General features: G+C 32.3%; 1 protein-coding gene across 1 annotated transcript in view; it reads left to right on the top strand.

Annotated features, from left to right (window-relative positions):
- Positions 1–24,446, top strand: part of gnai2b (guanine nucleotide binding protein (G protein), alpha inhibiting activity polypeptide 2b) — a 58,564-nt gene extending 34,118 nt beyond the window's left edge. The window contains exons 2-9 of the mRNA XM_073851151.1: positions 9,063–9,105; positions 12,864–13,005; positions 13,398–13,558; positions 18,990–19,118; positions 19,948–20,077; positions 21,185–21,338; positions 21,475–21,690; positions 23,634–24,446. Coding sequence (XP_073707252.1) covers positions 9,063–9,105; positions 12,864–13,005; positions 13,398–13,558; positions 18,990–19,118; positions 19,948–20,077; positions 21,185–21,338; positions 21,475–21,665 — 950 coding nt within the window. The 3' untranslated portion in view covers positions 21,666–21,690; positions 23,634–24,446. The remainder of the gene's footprint in view (positions 1–9,062; positions 9,106–12,863; positions 13,006–13,397; positions 13,559–18,989; positions 19,119–19,947; positions 20,078–21,184; positions 21,339–21,474; positions 21,691–23,633) is intronic.
- Positions 24,447–24,933: the final 487 nt, after the last annotated feature.

Genomic DNA, 24,933 nt, shown 5'->3' with positions numbered 1-24,933 from the left:
TTGTTTCTTATTAAAGCTACAAAAGTCCTTTATTCAAGAGCAGTGAGTGATTTTTCTCTTTGTATTTTTACGTTTTGTTTATATTAAGCACAGAGACGGCAGAAGGAATATTATTTGTTGCCACTTTAAGTGCCACACAAATCCAATATACAGTAACACACGTATTTTCATTCTCAACGGTTTATGATCAAAGACATAATGTTAAGACATAACTGACAAGAGTTTATATGAATAATCACCAAGCGCCTTGTTTTGAATTATTTTTGCGCGTATTTGACCGTTTAGGTGCGCACCTTGAACTAATAGATAACTCACATAGACAGAACAGCGCAAGTTTTCTTCCGCGCTATTAAAAACACAACATCAAAGAAACATTAATAAATCAAGCACGTCCCGTTTTATGAAAGTCACGTTACATGATTTTGCTGATTTTCATGTGAAATTAGGCTTTTATGGAGGAGCGAAATCGCTTTCACCTTGATTACTGCATTTTCATGATCGTTTCAAGCTGAAATCGAGTTTTGATTAATTGCATAGCCCTAGCCATTTTTTTTTCAATTAGTGTGCATTAAAAATCAGCTTTGTATTCTAATGGATAATGCATATTTAGTTTTTTATCTAATTTATGGTTTGGTCTGTTACCCCAATGTATGGCCATATAGGCGATATTCGCATGTAATCAACAGCATGGATTGCACGGTTAATGTACTACCGAGTATGTTGTTTTGCTAATTTATTCATTTAAAAAAACACGGAAGCTGCAAAATCATATAGATTAAGTTAATAGGTGGTAAAGGTACATACAAGCAGTATTAATTTAGATATTAGCCTAAGATTATTCCTACCCGACTTGAAATAAGAACAAACACAAATGTTGTTAAGATTCTTGCTCTGGAAATCCTGCTTCAGTTTGGCCCACCACAAACACCTTTTGTTCCTCAGACAGTTTTTTGCAGTCTTCTCATTAATTTGTTATAACTTTTAGCAGTCTGTAAAACTCCAAATGTTTTTTTTCCTGGTCTGGCCGATTAGTACAGCCCAAAACATGACGACGATTGACCATTTTCAGTGTCAATAATCAGCAAAATATGTGAGTTTTGTTCGGTTCAGTGGCATCGTTTACATTTACTGCCGCCATTATGGCTGATTGACGCGTTGTGAAGCATAAAACAACATTTAGCATTAAGTAATCATTAAGTGAATATTTGGCATTAAAAAAGTAATAACAAAAAATAAATAATCATGAATGCCGTTCAAAAGTTTGGGATTTTAGGAATTGAATTTAGGAGTTTAGGAGTTTTTAATTTAATACTTTTATATAACACTGATGCATTAAAATGATCAGAATTGGCAGTAAAAACATTCTTAATGTTACGAAAGGTTTGTATATCTGTTCTTAAACTTTGTATTTATCAAAGAATCCTGAAAATAAATAATGTATCTGTTTCCATTCAATTATGAAACGGCACAACTGTTTTCAACACTGAAAATAAGAAATGTTTAGTATAATTTCTAAAGGATCAGGTAATCATGTAATGATGCTGACAATTCAACTTTGCATCATAGGAATAAATTACATTGTAATATATATTCAAATAGAAAACGGTTATTTGAAATTGCAATAATATTTCACAATATTACTGTATTTTTGATTCAATAAATAATTCCGACTCTCAAATCAATCCATAATAAAAATGTTTCTTAAAGAAGTAAACCGTTCATATAATTATTATTTAGAAATTATTGGTTTTATCACTATTTATTATCAACAGAATGTTTTCATCTGCCTTCATCTGAAAACCAGGTCTCTTTAAATGGATTTTCTTGTTCAGCTTAAGCAAAGTTCAACCTACGACATAGCGAAGGGATTAATCTTGCTGAAATTACGTGGGCCAGCAGAGATCAAACGAGGCCATTAGTCTTGACCTGAGTTGTAGCCGTTCTAGTTCCTGTAACTATAAGTCTGCCTGAAAGCTGATGTTACTTATGGAGCCAAGATGAAAGGCAATTATTCCAGCAGATGCATCCAATGCAAGTTGGTGTTTTTTCCGGGCTGGAGAGAAAAGCCAGAGAGAGGTTAGTTTTTATCGATTGCATCATAAAAGATGGCATGTTTGCTCTTTATTTACTTTGAGAGGTGGAGTGAATAGAGAGACATCTATGGTTGATATTTGATTCATGCTTATGAAACAAGAAATCTTTATATCAAGTCATATAAGTTTTATTGTTGTGCATCAAAATATATATCATGATTAGTGATATTTGTTGTTTTATGTTTAAAGCTTAGTATTTAGAGATGAGGGCTTCATTCAGATTGCCAAAAAAAAAAAAAAGCAATGTACTTTACGTGTCTTTTTCAGTGCTTTCACTTTTCTAATCACTTAGACTAGCATTCAATTAAATGTAATGTATTGCATATGTAATACAAGTTTCCAAAGCTGGCCAGAAATTAGTGAGCTCAAAAATGTAGGTGTGACAGTTGTAAAAGATTGTTTTTCCTTTTTAAAAAGATCAAGTCTTGCCTTATCATGTTTGGCTCTCTGCCGATCCACAGTAAATACTCAATGGTGTCTAAAAATAGTGTATTAAAAACTAAAGTCTCCTATTTTTCATCATGGCTGGATTGTGGAATTGTTTACTGCTGTGATGAACATGCAGACTGGTTTTTATGTGGTGTTTTTTTTTTTTCAATGGTGATGGTGGTGATCTAACTCTACAGACCATAAGTCATCATAGTTCAAAATCTACCATTACTGCCTGTCTGCAATGTCCTCGGTTAATTATAGAGTTCAAATGTTAGTGAGTACTGAATTAGACAGTCAGCACATCTTTCTCTGTAAAGCTTTAGCTAGAATTACCAGTTATAATGTATTTAATTAGATAAACATGACACATTTGACTTCTATTAGTGGAAGAAAGATGTTTAACATTTTCTAAGTCAAGTTGCTCATGTAACACTTCATTTAAATACTCTATTTGCGTTTAAGTTAAATGTTTTTAAGTGCAGATTCTCAGGTTTTAAATATCAGCATATTAGGTTAATTTCTGAAGGATCATGTGACATTGAAGATTGGAGTATTGATGCTAAAAATTCAGCTTTGCATTATAAGAATAAATTAGATTTTAAAATATATTAAAATAGAAAAGTCATTTGAAATTGCAATAATATTTCACAATATTACTGTATTTTGATTAAATAAATGCAGCCTTGGTGTGCAGAAGAGACTTTCAAAACAGTTGTTAAGAAGTAAGCATACAATTAAATTAAATGATTTGTTTAATAATTATTTATAATCAACAGAACGTTTGTTTTTCATCTACTTCTGAAAACCAGGTCAATGTTGATGGATTTTCTGGTTCAGCTTAAGCAAAGTTCAAATCTGCGACAAACCTACAGTGTATTTTCAAATCTCAGTAATATTTTCATTTTTCATTTTAATTTAATTTTTTTTTTTTTTTTTAATAGTACCATCTATCCAAGACATTTACTCATGTCCAAAATGACTTGAATGAATTGAATATTTAATATTTTGTGGAGACTTATTCATTCATGTAATTTTAAAATGTGCTGAAAATCCTGTTTATTTCAGCTCAGATACCATTGCAGACATTTTGGATAACCATATATATATATAAAATCTAATTTTGTAACTAAGAAGTTTACTATTTGTTCATTTATTTTATTTTAGTTTCATAGAATTTAGCCTATTTTTATTCAAATACTTTAAATTTAATTTGGGTCATATACAGTTCTTTTTACCACCCACTGTCCTGCTACTTTGTCCTCTATCCATTTATTTTCCTCTTTATCTGCTGTCCTTTATTTCTTTCTCTGCCTTTTTAATTTCCTTAAGTCATTTTTCCATTACAAAAATAAGTCACTAGCACATCAGAGCTCATTTGACCTCTCTTTCATCAGCTTCATTCATTTTGTGCACTCTCTCATGTTGGGACATCTCAGTGTTAGCATACAGCGAATGTCTATTACAGTTTGATGTATTGTTCTTACTGAACATGGGTCAACTTGTGTCTCAATGACAGTGGAAAGATGGTTGTACCAATTCTTTTTATGTGCAGAATAGATAAATGTGGTCAAATGCTGAAATGAATAGCTGGAAGTATTATGATTTGGTGAATTATGGCTGTTTGAAATCAGTGGCCACAGATTCCCTGCAGACCCACCAATACAAGTTTTAACATGACAGCAGTCTTGCTCTGCTTTTTTCTGAATCAATAGTCAGGCCTGGAAAAGCAGTACTTATTTAAGCAATCGCAAATCAAAAATATTTTTCATTTCGGATAAATCGGATGAGCACAAGTGGCTTTTAAACTGAAGAGTGTCTAGGCTCATGTTATTGATAGATTCATACGAGAGTTTGTTTTTTAATAAATAGATTACAGATTATTACAGCAAAACACTGAAACACAAGCAGAATGAATTTGTGTAAAATGTGAAACCATTCTTATTTAATTAACTTACATGTATGCATTTGGCAGATGCTTTTATCCTAAGCGACTTGCTGTACATTTAAAGTTGGAGTTCAATTGCGTTTTATGAGACGAAACGATTGTTCAATTCGGCAATTTGCACAAGAATGGTTTCATGAACAGTTTACTCCAATTTTTGTCTCATGAAAGAACCTATGTGTTCTTTCATAGCAGTATGCCATAGTACATAGTAGATCTTCCATAGTAGCATGCTTTCAGATAATGATAATGTGGTGTGGATTATTTGTGAATTATTGTAATGTTTTTAATCAGCTGTTTGGACTCTCATTCTGACGGCACCCATTCACTGCAAAGGATCCATTGATGAACAAGTGATGCAATGCTACATTTCTACAAATCTGTTCTGATGAAGAAGCAATTTCAGCTACTCCTTTAAAAGCAATATCTTTCCAACTAATGCAACATTATATGCACGCACACTGTTTTTGCATTTGATGTTGATTAATTTGCCGTATACTGTGCACGTTTTTTTAAACGGACTCCTGCGAGTGTGATTTCTGTCTGTGAATGAGGACACCATGTTCTCCTCTGCTTACTAATTGCCACAAGGCCGTTGAGGGTCTCATTCAGATGCATTGATGTTTGCCCAAATGATAGCAAACAGAGGCGGCCTATCCTCTCTGCCAGCCAAACGCACACAGAGGCCTTTGTTAGACAAGAGGGCCTTGTAATCACACATCTCTCTCTTTATTTCTCTCATTCTTCTATTTTTATAAAGCATTATCATGCTTTTTTTTTGTTTAATATCATTAATGTGCCTGACGTATGGCGAATTGCATAAAATCCCAACCCTAAGTTGGAGCAGTAGTAATACTTATGCTTGCAAATACTCCTAATTATAAAGCAGCTGTTGCAAATGACCTGTTTATGATATTTCTGCAGTACTTGTTTAATTGGATGTTATTTTAAATTGCCACCTGATTCTTATTATCAACTTGATCTGCTTTGCATCTGTTAAATGAATAAGCTTCAAAAGTACTAGTCGCGTGTACGAGTCCGGTGTGTATTAAAACCATCCCTTTGTCTCCAATTACTCTGTTTTACACTCTGTGGCGTGCAGGGGTTTGTGAATAAACAGTACAGCTGTTATTCTTCAGGTCTCCTAAGGATCAATTATTGTCTTTTTCTCATTTCTCCATTGGTAAGTATTGTAATGGTGCGTCCCATGAGGTCTGGGTACAGTAGTGGTGCTCATGGGACGCTGTGTAAGTGTGTCTTTTGAAAGTCTCATCTCTCGGGTCTCTGTGCTGAGAGTAAATGTTTAGGTGTGCTGGTCTGTTGTTCTTTTCCTAGGGACATTTTTTTTTCTTTGTACGAAGTACAATGGACTATAATGTAGTACAGTCATAATACTGAAGAAGGTCAAAGGTAACAGTAAAAGTAAATTATTAATCCAGATGCGGAGAGGGAAGTCAACCATTCATAAAAGCTCACACTTGTGTAAAAACACATTTTTATTTGTTTTGTGTTTATGTATCTATGCATCTTCCTCTTCAAATGCTTTAAATGTATTATTTAAATATTAATTACATTTGTGGTTGCAAGTAATCACTTCTTCAATTTCTCAAAGATTATTGAGATGGAATTTAATAGTTGTCACATCTTGTTTACTTTTTTTAACACAATCAGTAAAATGGTTTTGTTTGTGGTGCCAGACCGTTTTTATTTTTTTATATTTTTTAGTTTTGTTTTATTCTTATTTCAGAAATAACACGCTTGCTTGTTAACATTTAACATTTAACTTTAACATTTTTTTTTTTTTTAAATACATGCTTTCTCACTTTTTCAGGATTAATAAGGTGATATTTTATAGCTGATGTCATTTCATTTCCTTTTTTTAAGTTTAATCCTTATTTAAGAAATGACACTTCCTATAAAATAATATATGGTTGTCAAAGTATTTATTTAATTTTATATTACACTTATTTAAGAAATGACACTCTTCCAATAAAGTGGTAGTTGATTGTCGTTTTTTGTTATTAATATTGTATTTGTTATTTTATTAAAAAATTAAGTTTTTATTTTATTAAAAATATAATAAAATGTGTATTCAGTGGTATTTGTTGTCCATTAGTGAATATTTAATTAATTTGTTTTTATTTTAATTTGGTTGTCAGTTGTCAAACTGTTTTTTTTTTTTTTTACATTTTATTTTACATTTATTAAAATATAACATTCTTCCAATAAAGTGTTATTCGATTTGTCAGTTTATTTTATTTATTTTAAATAAAATAAAATGTTTATTAGTTAGTTTGGTTGTCCATTGCCAAATATTATATTTTATTTTATTAAAATTTTGTATTTAATGGTATTTTTTATTTATTTATTTTTTTTATTTCATTTATTAATATGTATTTTATTAAAATGTAATAAAATATTATTTGGTTGTCCGTTGTCAATTTTATTTATTAATGTGTATTTTACTAAAAAACAAATGAAATTTGTAATTAGTGGTATTTGGTTCTCTGTGGTCAAATGTTTACAAATTATATATTTGTTTATTTTTATTTTAAAATGTTTTTTTTTTGTAATTAAAATATTTTTTTGTATCAGTGTTTTTTTTTTCTCCTTTTGAATTTGTATTTTAAATTTTTTTTGAATGTAAGCCAAATCTCTTCAGATGCATATTTAAAAAAGATGAAAGTATGAGTTAGTAATTAGTTTGTGGTGCTGTGCCGTAAATCAGGCCGTTGAGTGCGTCTTGTACAGAGGTAGATGTGTTTTAATGATTCAGCAGATGGCCGAGGAGACGCACATTTCACACGCCGCTGTAGGGGTTGCTGACGGCACTCCTGCGCAGATGCTGCGTCTCCATTTCCATCTCCTGCTACATTAAAACATGTTCAAAGAATATGAAATGGAGAGGATTTTTCGCTTTCCAGCTTTTTCCACACACAAATGCTGTGGCTGCACCCTGTTACAGATATAATACCATATATATTTTGATATATACATGTCAAAACATCATCTTGTAGCAATCATGAATAGGTACAATTGTTCTGCAGCTGCCATTTGTAAGATCTCGATTTATAACGAATATGATCTGCTAAAAAACTTCCATTCCTCCTTTACACTTCTCTGAAAGCCTTTTGATATAGTTGTTTGTCTCCCCAGAGCGTAACTCAGGATTCCTATCTGTCCACTCACAGTAATTGAATGGCCTCTCTACATCTTCCACTCAGAGCTAAACTGGAAAAGGTTTTGTTCTCTCAGCACTTTCAGACGCAGAGCCGCTCAGAGCAGTGCTTTTACGACTTTGACAGACAATGCTCATTACATTATGCAGGAATAATCTGAACTCTTCCCAGACCTTTTCCGTATACATGGGTGAACTTGTGAGCCGCGTCTCAGAACATGGAGCTTCCGTACAGTGGAAATAACAACAAGCGGATAGCTGCGGCCGGGCTACGTCAACAAGAAGCTGGGTTTTGACAGCAGATGTTTTGGCACAGCTTCAGTGAACAGTATTACACTGAAATCAACTTCAGGAGTGGAGGAAGTGCAGAGTCTTTGAATACAGTGCCTTGTGAAATTATTCAAATTATTTACAAATGTATTAAAAATAAAACACTGAAATAAGTACATTGCATAAATATTCATACCCTTAACTCAGTACATAGTTGAAGCACCTTTACAGCCTCAAGTCTTTTTGGGTATGATGTGACTAGCTTTGCACATCTGCATTTGGCAATTATCTGCCATTCTTTGCCTCACCTTTTCACCTCTCAAACTCTGTCAGCTTGGATGGGGGCTGGCAGACATTTTCTAGAGTCCTAGTTGTTCCAATCTTATGTTATGGATAATGGAGGCTACATGCTTCTGTCAACCTTCAATGCAGCAGATTTTCTGAACTCTTCCCTAGATCATTGCCTTAACGCAAGTCTGTCACTGAGATCTACAGGCAGTTATCTTGACCTCAGGACTTGGTTTTTGCTCTGATATGCATTTTTAGCTGTTAGACCTTTTCTGAGAGGTGTGTGCCTTTCTACATCATACTCATTCAAGTGAATTTGCCACAGTTTAACTCCACTCGAAGTGTAGTAACATCTAGAAGCAATATGAATGATCCTGAGCTAAATTATGCAACAGGATCTTTTCAGTTTTTTATTTTTAATAAATTTGCACAAATGTTAAAAACTTAATTTTTGCTTTGCCATTATGGAGTAGGGAGTGTCGATTGATGTGGGGAAAAAAAAGTAATTTAAAGTAGTTTAACATAAGGTGGCAACATAACAAAATGTGAAAAAAATGAAGGGGTATGAATAATTTCTCAAGGCACTGTATAAGCTCACAATCATACTCGATAATATTCTGCGCATGATATATTATATCTTATCTATTCTCATGGCTATATGTTCTGTGAGGCATATGAGTATATTTTGTGACTAAGAAGGTGCTGTAACCTCTCTTTTTAAACATAATGTTGATACGCAGTGAAGCTGGCAATAGGAGCTGCACAGTGATGTGGACTATTTTATAACAGTTGATATTTTTGCCAGTTATTTGAGTGCTGGCTCTGCATTTTCATTAACACTCTTTTGTTCTCTCTTCAGGTGCGGGTGAATCGGGGAAGAGCACCATTGTGAAACAAATGAAGTAAGTCGAAACTTTTAAGAGAAGTTTGACATTTTTAAGGCCCTGTAAAATGTACAGATGGTTTTATTTTTCCCAAATTCCATTTTAATTTTTCTAATCACATTTTGATGGATTATTTGGATTCGCAAAATTAAAAAGTGTGTCCAGTCATTTGAATTCAGTAGGGCCAACCCTACCCCTAAGTTTCACAATTTCATAATTTATTGTTGTAATAAATATATATATATATATATATATATATATATATATATATATATATATATATATATACATACATACATACATACATACATACATACATACATACATACATACATACATACATATACACATACATACATACATATACACATACATACATACATATACACATACATACATACATACATACATACATATACACATACATACATATATATATATGTGACCCTGGACCACAAAACCAGTCATAAGGTTAAATTTGACAAAACTGAGATTTATACATCATATGAAAGCTCAATAAATAAGCTTTCTATTGATGTATGGTTTGTTAGGATAGGACAATATTTGGCTGAGATACATCTATTTGAAATCAGAAATCTGAGGATGCAAAAAAATCGAAAAGACTGAGAAAATCACCTTTAAAGTTGTCCAAATTAGGTTCTTAACAATGCATATTACAAATCAAAAATTACATTTTGATATGTTTACAGTAGGAATTTTACAAAAAATCTTCATGGAACATGATCTTCACTTAATTTCCTAATGATTTTTGGCATAAAAGAAAAATCTAAAATTTTGACCCATGCAATGTATTTTTGGCTATTGCTACAAATATACCCCAGCGACTTAAGACTGGTTTTGTGGTCCAGGGTCACATATACAAATTTTGTATAAAAATATTGGTAATCAAACATTAAAAACGGAATTTATGTTTGAAATGTAATCAAATGAAAATGTAAGAATTCCTATACTTATTCATTAATACTAATTATAATTAAAGTAATAATAATAATAATAATAATTATTATTATTATGGTTATTATTACTAACATTTTATTATTTTATTGTTACAAAAAAAAATACATTATATTGGTCAAAATTATTTATTTTTCTTTAATGCCAAAAATCATTAGGATATTAAGTAAAAACCATGTTACCTGAAAATATTTAGTAAATTTCTTACACTAAATATATCAAAACTAGCACGACTTTACATGCAATTTTATCAATACATTAATGGAAAGCTTATTTATTCAGCTTTCAGATGATGTATAAATCTCACTTTCAAAAATAGACCATGACAAAAGTTAAACCAGACTTCTATTTTGATTTTGATTTTTGGGTTTTTGTGAAGACTGTTGAGTTTGTGTGTGTCAAATGAAACTGTTCCTGTGTTCATGTAGTGAGATGACTGCTGCTGAAAACACCATGAGCATTCACCACACAATTTTTATTAATACTCCCTTTCAATTTCACATTCAAACAAGCTTGTGAGTCCCTCTGAAACTGCTGCTTTAACTCTGATAAATCACACACATCGACAGTAAATTAGCTCATTGCAGCTGCCGACGTGCAAGTGCGCACAAACTATTTATATTCAGCAATAAAGCCACGCTTCATCTGTCACACATTTATTTGCAGGCACAGCTCTTTGAGCAAATGACATCATGTGTGAGATGCGGCGCTAATATAGGAGTTAACCGAAAGCACCTCTAGCTGCTGTTACGAGTTTCGTTTCCGTGATGGAGTCACATTTCCGCACGAGTGCCCCTCTTTACACACCCTGTGATGCAGCGCTACTTCCTTTACTTCAGATACCCTCATCCTGTTTAGTATTCATAGACAGCATCCATCTCCTCATGATCCCGAAATGACTCTGCTCTACTTGCTCGTGTCTAGATGGTAACCCTCATTCTGTAAAGAGTCTTAGAAATGATATGCAAACTTCATATACACACTATTTGTCATTCTTTAGCATGCACTTCAGTACATTTTCAATATTTAAAAGAGACATTGAATGCTGTTTATATTTGGCACGCTTTGATACTATTTAGTAAATGAGACTATAGTATGAGGATGCAGCCAGCATGTTAATTAATTTAGAGTCCTCATACTGAGTGTGCATACACTAACAACACCTTTGCATTTCAGTAAATTATTAAGAATAATAAAACTTCTAACAGATGACCTTCCTTTGAAATGGTTGAGTTAACTTATAACTGTTAGTTTATGCTTTGTTTGTACTAAATATGCACTACCAGTCAAACATTTTTAAACAGTATGGTTTTTAATGTTTTTTTTTTTTTTAAGTCTTTTCGGCTCACCAACCTTGCAATTATTTGATCTAAAGTACAGCAAAAGTAGTAATATTGTGAAATATTTTTACTTTTTAAAATAACTGAGGACAGACAGCACAGAGTTTCACGCTCGGGTCATTAATGCAGGTTTTAGCAGAAACAGTGTTACAATGACAATGAGTGTTAGACGGGGGTTTCAGACGCTGCTTTATAACCCAGAGTAACAGTCCTGAAGGTGTCATGTATCACACATTTCTTCAATTTGCCATTTACCAAGCGTATGAAGATTCAGCTTTATTGGATCAAACCTTTTAAGATCCATTAGCCTGAGCCTACTCTCTTCTGAGCTACTGAAAACATTTTTTTCATTGAATGCATTTCTAATGTTTTCCTTACTGACATTTTCAGTTTTTAAAAATGATTTTAATGAAGATGTCATTTAAAATATCATGTCAAAAAGGCCCAACTGGCCTATTTTCTGTTTGCTGACTCATATATGCTTCGAGAGGATAACAGTTTCTGCTGACGTTAGTGAATATGGAATGCATTAAATGATGCATGTTACACTTCTGCATTGGAAACCGTGCGGATTTTTTTTTCAGTAAGACAATGACTGATAATTAGTTTAATGGCTGTTTTATAATTTATATGTGGGCCAATATCAGTTGTCAAAATAAATATAATATATAGGCTACAGTTTTGGTAAAAAAAAAAAAATGCCCAAAATAGACTCATGTGATTTGACGTATTACCAATCAGAAAATTAAAATAAGTCATCTCAGAGTTTCATAATTATTTTAATAGAGATTGTGAAATGGCTTGATATTTTAATATGATCAAATCTATTATATTATTTTATTTTATTTTGCCCTTAAGAAATTTCATGCTTTCACTGAAGTATTTATTTTTTATATACATTTTTACAATTTATTTTATGTATTTTTTATTTTATCAGCCTACAGTTTCAGTTGAAAAAAAAAAACAATTGTCCAAAATACATGGCCTTATTACTAATCAGAAAATGAAAATAAATTATTTCTGTTTCACAATTGTTTTAGCATGCTTTCAATGAAGTGGCATTTGATTGTTATTTGTCAATTTTTTATTTTATTTTATTTTATTTTATTTTAATTATATAATTATTATTTTTTATTTTATTCCCCAAATTCTCTGCAATGTTTTATTTTATTTTATATATTTTTAATTTCCTTTTTTTTTTTTTTTTTTTTTTTACTTGGCATTCCTGGACCGCAAAAGATTTTCTCCTTTTTTATTGTATTTTTTACATTTAATTTCTTTGATTATTTGCTTTCTTTAATTAAGCATTTCCAGATATCATTCTCTAACTCGATTCTCTAGTTAAGTGTAATTTAGTTACATAGCATTCCCAGATAGCATTATATCATTCTCTACTGCTCTTTTAGGTCCAATTGTTTGTTTTTGTAGTTTCTTTATTTATTCTATTTCACCTCTGTTCAGAATCATTCATGAAGACGGCTACTCAGAAGACGAGTGTAAGCAGTACAGAGCCGTGGTCTACAGCAACACCATCCAGTCCATAATGGCCATCATTAAAGCCATGAGCAACCTCAAAATCGACTACGGAGAGACCGGCCGAGTGGTAAGACCTCCTGTAATGTCTGGGACGAGTATGTAGGTCATGCTGAGAGTCTGTAAATAATTCAGAGAGTCCCACACACTGCTGCAACTTCAACTTTTCTGATCTTCAGGTTTAATGTTTTGCATAAGATCTCAGTTCTTTCAGAGGCAGATCGAGGAGTTACTCTGTGCATCGATGAATGATTCACAATAAGCAACTTCTTGGTTATTTCAACTTGAAGTATTGACATTAAAAATATACCATGCTAAAATGTTTAAAGCCACAGTAAATCCCTGCTCAAAGCTGCATCTATAATTGCTCTATAGCAAAGTTTGCATCCAGTTACAATCAGTGTTTTATTCCTCGCTCAGCACATCTTGTGTGTGTGTGTGTGTGTGTGTGTGCGCGCGCAGGACGATGCACGGCAGCTGTTTGCTCTGTCTGCAGCAGCGGAGGAGCAGGGGATCTTACCTGATGATCTGGCCAATGTGATCCGCAGACTGTGGTCCGACAGCGGGGTTCAGGGTTGTTTCACCCGATCCAGAGAATATCAGCTCAATGACTCTGCTGCCTAGTGAGTGTCTGCACACACAATACTGCTCCTGCTCCTGCTTCACATCTTACTGTGCTTTTACACACTACTACACATGCTCTATATGGAATATTGTCAAATTAGACTATAGCCAATATATTTTGAGAATAGTCTTTCTGGTTATTCTCATCACTGCAGTATTTTATTGGTTGGTATTTCATTGGCATGGAAATGGTGTAGTTCTGTGGAAACCATTATTATAAAATGCAAATAGTTATATACCTAAACTTTCAGTGGATGAGCTGTGTAAACTGTCTGAACATTGATTTATTTTATTTTATTTTTTAAAAATCTCATCGGATGAGGCATGTTCACTGTCTGAACATTTATTTATTTTATTTTATTTTTTAAAATCTCATAGGATGAGCCATGTTCACTGTCTGAACATTTTATTTAGTTAATTTTATTTTGGTTTATTTTGGCTTTAATTTATTTTGTTTTAAATTCTTATTGGATGAGTAATTTTCACTGTCTAAATATTTTTTATTTTATTTATAATGTTTTGTTTTATTTTAAAACCTCATTGGATGAGCCATGTTCATGGTCTGAACATTTTTATTTTATTTTATTTTTTGTTTTGTTTTAAAATCTCATTGGATGACATGGAGACATGTTCACTGTCTGAATCTTTTATTTAGTTTATTATTATTATTATTATTATTATTATTAAATTTTTTTCCTTATTTAAATTTTTTGTTATATTTAGTTTTAAAATCCTCATTGGATGAGCCATGTTCACTGTCTGAACATTTTATTTTGTTTATTTTATTATTTTAATTTTAGCTTAAAATCCTCATTGGATGAGCCATGTTCAATGTCTGAAAATATTATTTATATTATTTTTTTATTTTATTTTATTTTTAAAATCTCATTGGATAAGCCATATTCACATGTCTGAACATTTAATTTTATTTATTTATTTATTTAAAAATGTAATTCATTCCTGTAGTCAAAGTTGAATTGTCAGCCTCATTGCTCCATTTTTCAGTGTCACATAATCCTTCAGAAATGATTCTAAATGGCTGATTTGATACTCAAGAAATACTATTAACCATTTTAAAGTTTTAATTTTAAAAGTATGGATTTCTTTAAAAGAAACCTTACCCAAACTTTTGCACAGTAGCATAAAATTGTTGCTCAAGCTTGATTATGTGTTTCATAATTGTTGTTGGTATATGAAAGCAGTACGCTACTCAAAGGCTGTGTGTTAGTCATTTTTCAGCTGTTAAATCCTCTCACTTTACTCTTTCACCTCTGTTAGATCACTGCAGCTCACGTCTCACACGGCTTGTTGTTTAATTACATTTCATCCCTGTACTTCAGAGCTGCATAAACACAAACACTCGAGGAATAGAATCATGCAGCACAAAACTAAATTACAAATCTCTCCCCAGACAGAATGTGACTTTAATGATGTTTTAGCACCAGCACATAAACGCTGATGCATGAAGAGAGACAGGTTCAAACAGGGAACTCAATGCCAAGTCCATCTTTTGTTGTTAGCAGACACGTCTCCTGACTTTAATGAAGTCACGATGTGAACACTCAGACCTTTCAGCTCATTTAGTTAGGGTTAGCTCACCCAAAAATGAAAATGTAGCTCATTTGGGTTAGGTTTAGTTCACCTAAAAATGAAACTTTGAACTTGGTTCATCATTCAGTTAGATGCAATAACTACTCCATACAAAAGTTAATGCTGAACCAAGATTAGACGTAGCATTAAGGCTTGCTTTCGGCTTGTTATATGTGTTGAAAGCGAATGTAGTCTTCACATTCCCACGTCTCAGGCTCCATCCTGCAGTAAAGCAGATGGAGTCTGTCACGATCCTCAGGCCATGCAGCTGAAAGCCCTGCTTCTCTCTGTCCATCATATGATCTTCATCCTGAACCCTTCTGTAGTGCCGCCCATTAAAATCAGCCCTGGCGGGAAAACTATAGGAAATAAACTCCCAAACCATGAAATGGGTATTAACAGTGGAACCAAAGGAAGATAGTGGGTCATTTCAGTTCATTTCACAATAGATGAGCTCTGTTTTTCATTTCTGATTGTAATTATAAATGACTCTGAGCTAAACAGTTTTATTCTGAATAATGAGATTCTTGAGCATTTACTCTTTGTGTGATCAGAAAAGCATGATGTTGCAATAAGCATTTAATGGTGAATGCCTAGCCTCAGGAAATGCTCATTTTATTTGTTTGTTTAATTGAGTAGAATGCACAATAGAATTATTGTGGTGGTCCAATTGTAAATCAGTTTCAACTGAAAAGCTTGAAGTAATTCAAAAATGGCATGCAATTACATTAAAGGCAGCATGAAGGGAAAAATGTATATTATGTGAACTAAAAACAATTGTATTTTAAAACTTTTTAAAAAAATATAATTGCCTGCGTGCTCGAAACGTCACATACGCTATGTGAAAGTTGTTTTAAAAATAAATATTTTTGCATTGTTTTTTTTGCTTGTTGCTTTTTGGTCGAGCACCCATTTGAGACTGATGTGCGTGCTTTTGTTTCATTTTTCTTTGTTTATTTTATTAAAAAAATTAACTTGTATTAATATTTTTTTATTTGATTAAATAATATTAATGTTATTTATAATTTATTTAAAAATATAATATTTATGTTTTGTTTTAACTAGGGCTGCAACAACTAATCGATAAAATCGATTATTATCGATAATGAAATTTGTCAACAACGATTCTCATTATCGATGAATCGGGTCCGCCCACAGTGCACGTACAACTTCAGAGGATCACGTCAAATAACAGCACTGAATGACGCATTTCTATAGACAAAGTGCATCTAAAAAATAGTGGAGGAAACAGACTGAGATGCTGCAGGAGAGTTACGTGATCCAAGCTGCTCAAAACATGAGAATTCCTTATTTAAAACTAATAGAGTGATGGCTTGCCCTGTGAGGCGCTTTGAGATCCGTTTGCGTCCTCAGCATGAAAACTTTCAGTTTGCGGTCATATCCTTATCTGTAAATGTCACAAATTCACTCGAGATTTCCCATTTAAAAATCCATTCTGGCAGTCTGTAAGTTTAAATCTTTACTGAATGAGCGTGTCAGACAGCCGGAACACAGAACACAGAAAGGGAGACAATTGATACTCAACTCAGCGCAAAAACATTCATTGTGCTGAAACATCTGTCGTTGAATGTTAAATTTGGATTTAAATACAACATGTAATGCGCGTATTTATGGAGGGTATGAACAGTAGGGCTGTGACGGTGGCAGATTTTAACCACCGCCGGTGGTGCGGTGTTTTATATACTATAAATAAATGAGGCTCAAACATTATTCACGAACGTGCGTGTTTTGCAATTTCTGTCGGTGAACAAGCTGTCTGCAAAACACTAAAATAAATCAATGAAGTAATACATTTAAATAAGAAAGTAGCCTAAATAAGTGTTAAATAGGCTATTAAACAAACATTCGTTGCAAAAATTCCTACAACCTCTAACGTTACAGCTCATCAGAATTACTGGCCGAGTTCTCTTTCTCTTCCCCGTTGCACAGCTGCTGTTTTTATAGCAAAGTAATTACATTTATTTTCGTTTCTTTAGTTTATAAAGTTAATTTAGAAATATATTTGGAACATGTTTTATTTGTGAAATTCAAGTTTTTGTTTTTTAAAGTAACGACAAAGCGGCCGGCGGCAGATAGATCAGTTTAGCCTTCTCATTGAATAATTCAAATCGAAAACAAAACTCTTTTATTAGCTATAGGCCTAATCCATAAAGATGCACTCAGAAAATACTAGTTTATTAATAAATAAATATGAATATCTCCTTACTTTTCCCCTCCACATTCATGGTAGGCCTAATTACTTTAGCTGGGGCTTTGGGCCAGCTTCAGCTTACTGCGTGCATTTGAACTCGGAACTCGCTGCTGTTGGTGGGACACTAAACACCGCCACGGCAGAATAAATAGCAGAAACACTGTATTTTATGCTTGTTAGTGTGTTTTTCTTCAGATATTTGTCCTTTCTCTTTATTACAACAGGTGAATTGTTGTAAATGGTTAAGCACTGTGTTTTCATAGCATTCAGAATGTGGAATAGTGTGATTTAAAAAATAAAATAATTGGAATTTTTAAGCCAACGAATCGATTAATCGAAAAATTAATCGGCGAACTAATCGATTATCAAAATAATCGTTAGTTGCAGCCCTAGTTTTAACAGCAATGACAATTATTTTGTGCTTTATTAGTTATGTGTACTAAAAATAATTTTATTTTAATTTAATACCCACTTTTTGTATTAAAATATAATTGTATTTTCACACTTTTTTTATTTGATAAAAAAATAAACTAAATAGTGTAAATAAAAGTTTTCTGTTTTTTTGGTTGAAAATGCTGAGAAAAAAAGTAACTATTGACATTTGTATTTTTATGTGTACTAATAAAATAATTGTATTTTTATTTAATATTCACTTTCCATTTTAAAATCTAATTATATTATCACTTTATTATTTTGTTTATTATTTTATTTAAAAAATTAACTAAATGAATTATATATTATTATTATTATTATTATTCATTTACACTTTCCCCCCCCCCCTTTTGATTTTAATATACTTTGCAATAATCACCCATAAAGGAGAAAAGGGTTTAATTTTTACTTTTTTAATTGTCAGTTTTCACATTTATAGATAAAATTATTAGGACTATTATTGTGAAATCTTCTTCCGATCACGTTATGAAAGTATGACCTAATTTTTCAGCCTGAATCATGAAGTATGAAAGGTCAGTGTCAGTCGGGGTTGCCATAGTGATGCTGTGAGTTAGCGCTCAATGCTCGGGCCTGTGGTCTGTCCAACAGCGATGGCTCACTGAGCTAATATGACGGTTTATGGCTTCCAGTCAAAGTCTAATTCACACACCAGCAGCTGTTGTGTTGCTGAAACTGCTGAAGATTGGACTCGCATCAAACTTGACTCTGATTACCGTACTGTACTGTACACAGCAGGCAGATTTACAGTATGCATGAAATATGCAAATGACCAGCCACATTAGCCATATTCCATCCCTATTCCACAATGCATTGGGAATGATTAAATAAATAATCTTGATTCTAGAGAGGGTTTGCTGACTAAAAAGTTGTGAACTCCTGTAGTAAGCAATACTGTAGTATTCAGTCCACTGTAAACACATCTTATCAGACACGAAAGCAGGTGTCGGATCTCAAAAGCGAGCGCAGATGCGATGAATACAAAGCCCACATACTGGATGACTGTAAATGAAGGCTGATTTAATGCTGCACTCAGAAGGTCACTGAGAATGGGGCTTTTTAAAATGGACTGCGTGTATTAATGATTAATTTCCATGACAGTTCTTCATCTGAGCTGTGATGTGACTGACCTAATTGCATATATATCTGTGTGTGTGTGTGTGTGTGTGTGTGTGTAGTTATCTGAATGATCTGGAAAGGATAGCACGGACAGACTACATCCCCACCCAGCAGGACGTCTTGAGGACCCGAGTGAAGACCACTGGGATCGTGGAGACGCATTTCACTTTTAAAGATCTGCACTTCAAGTGAGAAACCTTTCATGTTGCGTTTCTATGAGCACCACAATCAAATGTGACCAAGGAACACAAAACCAGTCATAAGGGTAATAAATAAGCTTTCCATTGATGTGGGGTTAGGGTTGGGGTCGGACAATATTTGGCTGAGATACAACTATTTGAAAATCTACAAAGTCAAAATATTGAGAAAATCACCTTTAAAACATATATACATATATATAATATATATATATATATATATACATACATACATATGTACACAAAACCAGTCATAAGGTAAAATTTTACAAAACTGAGATGTATACAACATATGAAAGCTCAATAAATAAGCTTTCTGTTGATGTATGGTTTGTTAGGATAGGACAATATTTGGTCGAGATGCATCTATTTGAAAATCTGGAATCTGAGGGTGCAAAAAAATCTAAATACTGAGAAAATCACCTTTAAAGTTGTCCAAATTAAGTTCTTAACAATGCATATTACTAATCAAAAATTACATTTTGATATATTTATAGTAGGAATTTTACCAAAAAATCTTAATGGAACATGATCTTTACTTAATTTCCTAATTATTTTTGGTATAAAATAAAAATCAATAATTTTGACCCATACAATGTATTTTTGGCTATTGCTACAAATATACCCCAGCGACTTAAGACTGGTTTTGTGGTCCAGGGTCATATATATATATATATATATATATATATATATATATATAGACCCTCATGAAATGTTAATGGTCATGTGACGAGTGACACTTTCACCTTGCTGCATTTCAGCATCTGCAGCATAAAATATTCTCCCTTTTTATGGCCTCTTAATTCCCTCCTCTCTTCAGGATGTTTGATGTGGGAGGTCAGAGGTCAGAGAGGAAGAAATGGATCCATTGCTTTGAGGGAGTAACAGCCATCATCTTTTGCGTGGCTCTGAGCGCTTATGACCTGGTGCTGGCAGAAGATGAGGAGATGGTACGTTTCGAATATGGCCTAAAAAGAATAGGCTTGGAAAGGTTTAGTTTTTGGTGTGATGTTTAAAAAAAAATCACAGTAAATATTGTGGGTTATCCAAAAGTAACCCTCAGGTATAAATTATATTTGTATAATTGTACAGTTATAAATGGTGTATAATTATGAGATTGAGCAATTCATTTAAATAAATTAAAATGAAATAAAATGATCATAAGATGGGGGAAGTATTTCGTTAATTTAAACAAAATAAAAGGAAATCATATGCAATTATAATAAGATTGGGGAAATTTCATTGTTTTAAGGTTGAGCAATACATTAAAATGATAGAATATAACATTATAAAATTGGGAAAATATTTCATTATTTTAAGGTTGAGCAATACATTAAACAAATTAAAATTATGTAATATAAAATTATTATTTTAAGGAACAATTTCATTATTTTGAGGTTGAGCAATGCATTTGAGGAGTTTTAAAAATGTAGTCTAAAATTATAAGATTGGGGGAGGTTTTTATTATTTTTAATGTTGAGCAATACATTTAAAAAAATATATATATAATGTAAAATTATAAATTTGTGGATTTTTAAAATGATTTTGAATAAGAAAAACATTTAAACAAATTTAAATAAAATATTATCATTAAATTGGGGAAGCAATTTGTTATTTTAAGGTTAAGCAATACATTCTAACACAAGTATCGTTTACAAATTCTCTTCTTTGTTCATGCCGTATATATGCGATTAATATTGACATTGATATAGTGATAGTATTGAGTCAATTAGTATTAAATAGTATTGAAATTAGTAACAATTTGAATAAACATTTTTCCTAAAAATAATGAATATTTACTTTAGTTGTTAGAGATAGGATATTTATAAATTGAAATACTGTGTTCTTTTCTAAATTCAGACTGGTGTCTATTGTTTTGCCAACAGTCACAACACTGACTATTGCATAACTAAAACCAAAAAAATCCTTGTTAAAGTAGTGTACACTGAGTAGAGTGCATCCTCTCCATAGAGCAAGTGTGAGCTGACAGCGCCCTCTGGTGTTGAATTACTGTGCAACATCTTCACCTTCTCAATTGTCACACTCCTGTTTTTCAGAACCGCATGCATGAAAGCATGAAACTGTTCGACTCCATCTGTAACAACAAGTGGTTCACTGAGACCTCCATCATCCTCTTTCTCAACAAGAAGGATCTGTTTGAGGAGAAGATCACACGCAGCCCTCTCACCATCTGCTTCCCTGAGTATCCAGGTCTTTGACTTCACTGCTTAGTCAAAATGATTTTCTCTGATGATCAGTATTATCCCACAAATGCATGAGGCTTCCCTTCACATGTTATAAGACAAGTTCAAATCGGTTGACAATATTTTCTGTGTTTTTTATACAGGAGCTAATAAATATGATGAGGCTGCCAGTTACATCCAGACCAAGTTTGAGGACCTCAACAAGAAAAAAGACACAAAGGAAATTTACACCCACTTTACCTGTGCGACTGACACTAAGAACGTGCAGTTTGTGTTCGACGCCGTCACTGACGTCATCATCAAAAACAACCTGAAGGACTGCGGCCTTTTTTAATGAAGGTGGCCAAGAGAATGACGAGGTGAACATGCATGCATTTACCATTCATGAACAAAAAAAAACACACCTGTGTTTAGATTTTATACACTTTTATATGCACTTTGAGATAGCATAAAAATTAGAATTCATAATGTATATTTTTACATTTGAAGCCTGTTTCACTGGCATAAATACTTCAGACTTTAATGTTTTTGAATAGCCTCTTGTGCTCTCCAAGGCTGCATTTGTTTGATCGAAATACAGTAAAAACTGTAATATTGTAAAATATTGTTTTAATTTAAAATGACAGTTTTCTATATGAATACATTTTGAAATGTAATTTATTTCTTAAAGCAAAAGCTGAATTTTCAGCATCATTATTCTAGTCTTCAGTGTCACATGATCTTTCAAAAATTTGATGCTCAAGGAACATTTTTTTATTTTTAAATGTTGCTGGTTCATATTTTTGTTAAAACTGTGATACTTTTTTATTTCAGGATTCTTTGATGAATAGAAAGTTCATAAGAACAGTATTTTTTGATATACAATTGGGTCAAAGATGAAAAAGGGTTTAAACATAAAAACAATAAGTGTGATACTGCTTTAAATTGTTGTTTGTCCCCCCAAAAATTCAAGTTTTCAGTTTAATTTAATTGCATTTATTTTTCTGAGCAAAAAATAGATATCATACATTTTCTCTAATTTACAGAAGACACCCACTAAAATGTCATTCAATGTCACAATCTTGTCAGGCATTTTTACAACAAAAATCGATTTATGACATTTTTTACTCGTTTAAAACACAATGTAATCTGCTTCCCTATTCTTTATATATTTTTAATATGTACAAGTCAGAATAAGCATGTTGTTTGAACTTTTACATAAATATCGTTACACTGAATGACAATGTAACATTATTTCATCCAAGTTTGGACATTTTTCAAGCTTTTTTTTATTTAATTTTCTGGTATATATTTGTCATAAGATGCATTTAAATATATTAAAATGAAATATAATGTTAATAATATTGGGGAGGTATTTTGTTATTTTAAGGTTGAGCAATACATTTAAAAAAATAAATAAAAGGAAATCATATACAATTATAATAAGATTTGAGGAAATGTAATTATTTTAAGGTTGAGTAATACATTAAAACGATAGAATATAACATTGTAAGATTGGGAAAATATTTCATTATTTTAAGGTTGAGCAATACATTAAACAAATTAAAATTATTTTAAGGAACAATTTCATTATTTTGAGGTTGAGCAATGCATTTTATTCTCCAAAAACTTATTTAAAACTTTAAAAGTAGACACTTTACTTACATTTAATGTGCTTTCTATGGACATAAAATCACTTTTGTTAATTTTATGTGGACATCTTAACATCTTTGACCCAATTATATAAATGTCTCATATTGTCACTTTCGATCAAATATTACAAACTCTGTGAACGTAACCTTTTATAATTGATAAATACCAAACTAAAATTAGTTTAAAGATAGCACAAGTACACAAACAAAACATTTAACAAATGTGACCCTGGACCACAAAACCAGCCATAAGTAGCACAGGTATATTTGTAGGAATAGCCAACAAAAATATCAATTTTTCTTTTATGCCAAAAATCATTAGGAAATTAAGTAAAGATCATGTTCCATGAAGATATTTCGTACATTTCCTACTGTAAATACATCAAAAGTTAAATTTTGATTATTAATATGCATTGCTAAGAACTTAATTTGGACAACTTTAAAAGCGTTTTTCTCAACATTTAGATTTTTTTTTTTTTTTTGCACCCTCAGATTCCAGATTTTCAAATAGTTGTCAGATGATGTACTGTATAAATCTTATGACTGGTTTTGTGGTCCAGGGTCACATATATTAAGTTTGTTTGATTTAAAATGATAAAACACGTAATATATTCATAGGTAATCTGACAAACTGTTCTTACCTTCTTCATTTGTTGTGATTTATTCCTCAGGAAGGTGTAAACTCTTTGGACCTGGTTCTACACGACATGCTAGACTGCCTTCAACTACCTATAAGAATCGTAATGTTTTTTTTTTATGTGACGACCTGAAAAAGACTTGTGAACAAGAAAAAGAGAAACTTGACCGAATTCCAGCACACCATCCTTCTTTCCTGAACCTGATTTTAAATTGGTTCTCAATGTGTAAATATTTAATTTTGCAGTTATTTTCTGCCAGAAAACAGGTGGAGAGTCAGGATTATATTCTGATTATTTGTTTCTATCCAGCTTTCGGTTTTGTTTTTGACGGCTGACCAACGGGGTGGGTGAGGACTACTTTTATGGATGTGCTAATTTTATGAAACTCAATGGTAAAATGCTTCTTTTGTAAAGTTAATGTGAGCACAGAAAGAAAACGAGACATCTCTTTTTGTAACACCGACTCAAACTGTATATTGTTGCATGACGGACCATATGAAATTGCTCGCTCGCTCCAGTCCACGCCGTGACATTCCCTCACACCTCTCACTCTCTCTCTACTAGCTTGACTTTGACACCGTCCTGAATTGACTAACATGTAAAATATTTATATCCGCCCTCACATTTCTCCTTCCTGTTGCTGTGCCATCCCTTCTTTTGCGCGATGTCTGTGCCTTGTTTTCACTGTCTGTAGATCATAGGGCTGTTTTTATTCACGCTATCAGATGAAAAGTGTAAAGTGTTGAGCACATTTTAAGAGCTAAATAAAACTTAGACCACAGTCTTTGGGTCAATATCTAAATACCATAAAAGATTTCGTTGGAAATAAAAGTTATGTAATATAGACCTGTGCTTTCATGTGTCTTTATTTTGTCTCTTGATGCAGCAAATTTGTTCTTGCTGAACCTGGTAACCCTGTTAATGTTGACCTTTTTTAGGATATTATAATTTATATTTATTATACACTTCTGCACATCATTTCACAACCACATGATGGCGCTAGAGGAACATTTTGTGTAAATAATGAAGTCAAAATGACTGAAAATCCAGCTAACAAAAGTAATTCATAAGATCCTTAAGTTGCGTACATAAAAAAAATAAATAAAAAAAACTGTATTAATACAAACCCAAACTGCAATTGGGTGAATATTAGAAAAAAATATTTCTTGCAGAAAATACTGTGGTAGTACCATGGTACAGTGATGCTGGTAATATATTAGTATTCAGTAAATGTCTTATTTGTATGCCATAGTGTAGTAGTATTTGAAATTTGTATTTTTATTAAAATATTTTGAAGTGCTTAAAATAATGCCAGCATATTATGTTGTACATA

The sequence above is a fragment of the Garra rufa genome, chromosome 12 (genome assembly GCF_049309525.1).
Source record: "Garra rufa chromosome 12, GarRuf1.0, whole genome shotgun sequence".
Classification (NCBI taxonomy): Eukaryota; Metazoa; Chordata; class Actinopteri; order Cypriniformes; family Cyprinidae; genus Garra; species Garra rufa.
This window is presented reverse-complemented; position numbering and strand designations above follow the sequence as displayed.